Here is a 6,213-nt window from a genome sequence, read left to right on the forward strand (position 1 = left end):
TTCCCAATTTAGAATTGGCAAGAGCTTGTAGATGTTCTTTACAGAGACATTTATTTGTAAATGCATGACGTTTTAATGAGTGATGCCTATGATGTCGTATTGCTGTCTTAATGACTTAAAGCATTTTTGAGAGAACTTTTTTTTTATTAACTTTTAACATACATATCTATCACTAATCTTCTCCTTCCCCTAATGATTGCAGAGTATAAGAAAGCAGTAATCTGTGTTATATAAATTATCTCAAAACCTCTATCTAAAGAGCTTGGGACAGAAGTCTAATTAGCATTAGTCATCCTCTGTCAAGTGCACGGTTCAAAGCAGAAAGGCATTTTAAAAATCCCAAACATTTCAAGGGCAGTATCTTCATGCAAATCTTTCAACTGAAAAAAACATCTGCATACCAAGTGTTTTGGGGTCAAGCAGTTTGGTCACAACTGACAATATGACTTCAAAGATGTAAATACTAATTGGAGAACAATAAAGAAGAGTTATTACATTCTATACAGCCTGAATTCACATTCTTTACCTCCTTTGAACCATGGAAAGGCAGGTTCCAATTAGAACACTCCATGGAATTTTAGATAACACTCAAAAAATACTCTGTACAACTTAATTGCCCTGAACGTAAAAATAGAAAAAAAATAATATTGAACAAAAATAAAAGTAAATGTATTCGTTTTAGTCATGTTTGTAGTAAGCAGCAAGGACTCAAACTTCGGTGGATCTGAGGAAGGAGAAAATATTTATGTCTCAGACACTTATAGAAGAGCACAGAAACACACTTTTTGTAACAGAAAGTGAACACAAACTCCAACTCTGAGTCAAGAGTAAGAGAATTAAACATTTAATTGTCATGCAGTTTTTTGAGGCTCAATTAATTTGCTCATAACAGAACCTTAAAACAGATCCTTAAAATTCAACCGCAAAACTAGAAACCATGTTTCTAAATACTTCTACTTTACTCTAGACAAAGACAAAGGATAACAAAAGACACACTAAAACAAACTTGCTTTCAGGATGTTGTCTCCAAGGGAAGTATACAAGTTATTTCAGCTGAGGGGTACAGGAGGAGAGAAGAGGGAGAGAGCTACTGGCAATGTTTTTTGTTGTTTTTTTTTTTTTCAATTGCCACATCAGACAACACCCTCCATTCAATCCAGGAAAATCATATGGACTCTTCAAAACACACCACAATATCTTATTTCTCTGAATATCCTCTGTGTTTACAACAAGCAGCAAAAGCTGGATGTTTTTAAGTTATATTTCAGAAACTTCTGTGGGAACAGAAGTAATCCCACAGGCATTATTCTGTATCTGGAGTATATTTCAGAATTACTTTCATGGACCTAAGAATACGTTGATGTGTTTATTCACACCTAGTAATGCCTAACCTCATCTTAAAAGAAACTGAGAAAGGAAAAGAATCCTTTTAATCAAAGCAGACCAGAAGTACAGAGATAAAATGAATTCTGACTGTGCCAGAAGATTTTACTCCAGTCCTAAGCAAGTCACACCTAGGAGTGGGATGTCTTTTCTTAGATCTCAGAGACAGTTTTGAAACACTTCCTTTTAAATGGAGGGAAAACCTACAAAAGCTTATGTTTGACTTAATGTCTCTCCTAGTTCTTTCTTTACTAAGAAATTACTTTGTTTTCAAACCATCCAGTAAAGGCATTGCAATTGTTCCTGACCTGGCAGCTCGGTGGGATTCTGTACCTCTGTGAGATAACTGCTAGAAAGGTCTAGAGGACCATGCCTTTCACTTATACAGCATTGAACAGGTGATCACTAGGCTAAAAAAGGCAAAATGTAAGTGTAAACACAAGGGTAACCACAACTTATTTTACAATCAATTATACTATATAACGTTAATTAAAAAAATAAAATTTGTATTCCCCTATACTGGAGACACTAATTAGAGAGACAGGCACCCTGCCATGCAATGGAGCAGCTGGCTGACCTACTGAAACTATATCCTGGAAAGCGACTCTATACTTTGACAAACTCATAGAGGCTGTAGCCATGTACTCTATTGTTGTGAAAAAAATAAAAAAAAAAAATAAAATCTAGCTTTCCTTCTTTTCTCCATCTTCAATTCTACCCTTTATTTCTCAGCGTGAAACTATGAAGTATGTTTTCCAGTAGAGACAAATTTCAAAAGCCTAGATATTTTAATCACATGTCCTCTTCTTTTACACCTACTTTACAGCAAATAAAAGCATTTCCTTTGTAGGCAGACAGACAGGACAGATGAAATTGGCTTTTTCAAAGAAGCCACCACACCTGTTATGTCACCGATCTGTAAGGTTCTACACTGTGACGAAATCAAAAGTCAATCGCAAAAAGCTTTGGCAATGCATTACATTTTGTAACAGGAATTATATTTGCCTACATGAATACCTGACACAACCAGTAATTTATCTGTACCTCCAAATAGTTTTTTGTATCCTGTACATGATCCAAGAGTCTCCTAGAATCCCATGATTTTGTGGTTTTACATGATTAAGAGTTCAAATATAAAGTTTGTAAGCTATTTCAATGCTTTCACAGTATCTTTTAATCAGGAGGAAAAATAATAGAAAGAATATAGTAATGCTGTATTATCCACCAGTACACCCAAGTTAGCCCCAGTCTGTACTGGTATTGGCGATTGCCCAAAACCAGACGAAGGACCTTGCACTTGGTCTTGTTGGAACTTTGTGAGATTTGCACAGGCCCACTCCTTAAGCATGCCAAGGTCCTTCTGGATGACCCTTGAGGGACACCCTTCATTACTCGTTTCCAGTTGGAGATTGAGCTGTTGACTGTAACTCTAGATGCAGCCATCCACCCAATTCCTTATCCATGTCCATCCATCAAACCCGTATCTCTCTAATTATGTAGGTAACAAATATGATACTCATCCCCACTGTTACTGTCTTTACTAATTATTTCAAATAAAGTAACTATCAAGTTCAGTAATAACTTAATAATGGTAAATCCTGAATATTCCCCTCCCCAAAAAAGAATAAAAAAACAAACCCAACCCAAAACATGACCATGACCACTTTAAAAGTCTGTAAAAGGTCACAAGGATCACTGACACATAGTTAATCCGAATGCACAGAAGACTGCAAAAACTGCAGGACTAAGTCATTCTTCCCTAGCAAATAAACTTTTAACATAAAACTAAGGAAGAGTATCTCTTCACCTGCTTTTAACCAAATTCTCCTTCTAAAAAGGAGAGGGAGAGTTGCCACTTAAACCACTCTGTGTCTTTACCTGGTTGCACTTTTGATTACCTTCTCTCCTCAAGACACTTTCTAAAAAAAAAAAAACAACAAACCAAAACCAAACAAAAACAAACTAACTTGCTATAATGTTAATTTATATGACATTCCAAGACCTCTTTTCCAGCCATCAAAATCATCATTTTATGAACTCCGATGAACTCACTCACTGCATTTGCTGCTCTTTTCAAAGGAAGAATTTTACTACAATTGGTGTAACTACTGCTGTGATAAACATACTGTCTTGTGCAGTAGCTGCCTGTAACAGCTCCATGGCCAACCTTCACTGTAGAGTGGGCTATGCAGTCTCCAAGTCACAGCTGCATGCTGGACTCTTTCCTAATGCAGGTCCATAATCAAGAAATAATAGTAGACAATTCTATACCTCTCCTTCCCCCGCACAAAGCAGTAAAAGCTATCTAGCCTCAGCCCACCAAATACGATCAGGAGGAGGGGCAACAACAGCAAGGACATCAGCAGCTGTCTTCTTTAAGAATATAATGGCCGGAGGCTGAAAAGCGGCAACACCCAGGCCTACACCACAACTGTGCCAAGAGTTGATAGAGACCAAATGTGTATGATTCATGGGCTGGATTTAAATGACAATGATACATTCATTTGATTAATGTAGTAAGTTAAGCAATACTCAGTTAAGATTAAAAAACTTCACAGAGAAAAAGATAAAGAAAAGTTGTAACTGTTGTGTAGGGATATTAAAATGCAAAAATGGCATCTGAAGTGTGTCAATGTTAATGACAATCTGGCATGGTGCCTGTTATAGGACAAACTGTAATGAACAAACAATGGAAAATGTGACTCTTAAAAATAAGTACGCATTTATATATTTTTTTTAGAGAGTCAAAAGAACAAATAGGAAGCAGAATTTTACTCTCAACATATTTAAGTGAAATGTCCTAGCTTATCTTTTTGGGCTTTTCAGAAGAAAAATCCAGCCCCATAATTACCATCTACATAATACTTCAAATCTGTGCTGTAGTTTTGTTGTTCATCACATGGCACATTGAAGTCATTAGATAAAATACTTCCAAGAGTTACCTAGAGTCTAAATTCTTTGAAATTGGGCACAGTGCCCAGTTCGTGCTTATGAGTCAACAAGACTGAAGTTAAGTACCAGGTCAAAGCCTGGTCTCCTTTTTTTTCTTTTAGAAATACAATTCTACTCCCACAGGTACCCTGCTAGTGTCATGAGGAAGGATGACTTCACAGTTGACAGCATGAAAACTCACTGAACCAAGTGTTTAAGACTTCATACCGGGTCTCTTCTTTGAAACCATTTATTAAAAATATTTGTCTAGGTTACCTTTGAAATAGGTAGTTTCAAACAGATGTTTCAAATGAGTGACATCAAATTAACATTAATGCAAATTAATCACAGGAAAACACAGTTTTGAAAGTTCCCAAGCAGTTTCAGAGAAATTTTCCAGTATCACTTGTTTCAGTTCTCAATGAATTGGATGAGTATTTGAAAGCATCAGAGTGGACTACTGCTTGGGCATTTTAAAAGTTAACTGAGTTTTGCCAATTATACATGACAGTTTCCTGAAATTTATAGAAGTACACCTATTCACACTGATTGCTGATAGAAAATATGCTGCATCATGTGCCTACAGAGTCTTTCCCCACACAGGTCACTGACTAGTGAGTTTTGCTGCAGCACAAAATGGAAGGGCACTTCCCCCCAACTGAAAAAACAGAAAATAATTTTGTAACAGAAAAAAAAGATGAAATATACAAAACCTCCCAAAACTTTACATTTAAATAAGTTCAACTAAAAAGCAAATAATTGAACAGAAGAATGAACAACATTCATCTGTAACCTTTTCATCCTCAAAATGCTGGTCTGCAGAACTCCTAACTTGCAAATGATGACTTCTAGTCCCTGCCCCACACTACTCCAGGCAGAATGCACAGCCGAAGTAGAGTCTAGCTTAATTTACGCACGAACGAGTATCAACTTACAGAAGAGTTCTTCCTTGGTCACTTGATTTTTTTGCACCACTGCTGATAATTCTTACTACAGAGCACACAAAACTAAGATCCATCAGCCTTTCAAGCTGCAAAACTTTATGAATAAGCCTAACTAATCATAAGAGGATGAACGCTTACTCATATTTTGCATTTTTTCTGAATAAAACATTACTTTAAAATACTTTGACTAGCCTATTTCAGTTTAGAGAGCACACACAGCAGCAACAGTATTTGCATTTTTGTACTGTTTTCAAGAGATTCTCTTTTACAATTACTAGCTGATCAGCTTCTATAAAACCATGAAGAGTTTTTACTCTAAGTTATAATATATGGTGAATAAATTTCTGTATGTTCCAGCACTTCTGAGATGAACAAAAGAAATTGTGTCCTTAATATGTCAATGTAATCCTACAAAAAAATTGATTTTAGTTCTTTTTAGAACTTTATGTAACTTACAGTTCTAATAAAACTTCAATATCATAGACTATGTTAAACACTTCTTATACATAGGTCAGTAATGCTAAATTAAATACCACCCAGAAAACAAAACCAGACAGAAAAACACCTCACCTGCATCAGCTCTGGACCGCTGACCTGGCGATTTTCCAAATGGGGTCTTCATTCATCTGTGTTTAAGTGAGCAGCAAAGCTGCTGGACTAGGGTGAAAATCCAGTTCTTCCCAACTCCAAGGATATCGTCCTACTCTTGGAATAAGACAGCTACTTATTAATCCACCATTCAATCATGAATTTGTCCTTCCTCAAATGTAGAAGATGCACTTTCAATTACAGTACTCTGAAAAACAAAACAGATACAGACTTGGTTATGATAAGCACTGACTTGGTTAAGATAAAAATATTTTGTTTCACTTTAATGCTTGCTTTCATACTCAACAGGAAGTTCCTTCCTATTCTGTTATTCTGAAAACATTCAGGAGAGGGCATATAGGCAAGA

At 36.1% G+C, this 6,213-nt stretch overlaps 1 protein-coding gene across 1 annotated transcript in view; it reads right to left on the reverse strand.

The window, feature by feature from the left end:
* Positions 1-6,001, reverse strand: part of SPIN1 (spindlin 1) — a 27,869-nt gene extending 21,868 nt beyond the window's left edge. Inside the window, exon 1 of the mRNA XM_009885666.1 lies at positions 5,829-6,001. Coding sequence (XP_009883968.1) covers positions 5,829-5,880 — 52 coding nt within the window. The 5' untranslated portion in view covers positions 5,881-6,001. The remainder of the gene's footprint in view (positions 1-5,828) is intronic.
* Between the last annotated feature and the right edge of the window lie 212 nt (positions 6,002-6,213).

The sequence above is a fragment of the Charadrius vociferus genome, unplaced genomic scaffold (genome assembly GCF_000708025.1).
Source record: "Charadrius vociferus isolate BGI_N301 unplaced genomic scaffold, ASM70802v2 scaffold305, whole genome shotgun sequence".
NCBI lineage: Eukaryota > Metazoa > Chordata > Aves > Charadriiformes > Charadriidae > Charadrius > Charadrius vociferus.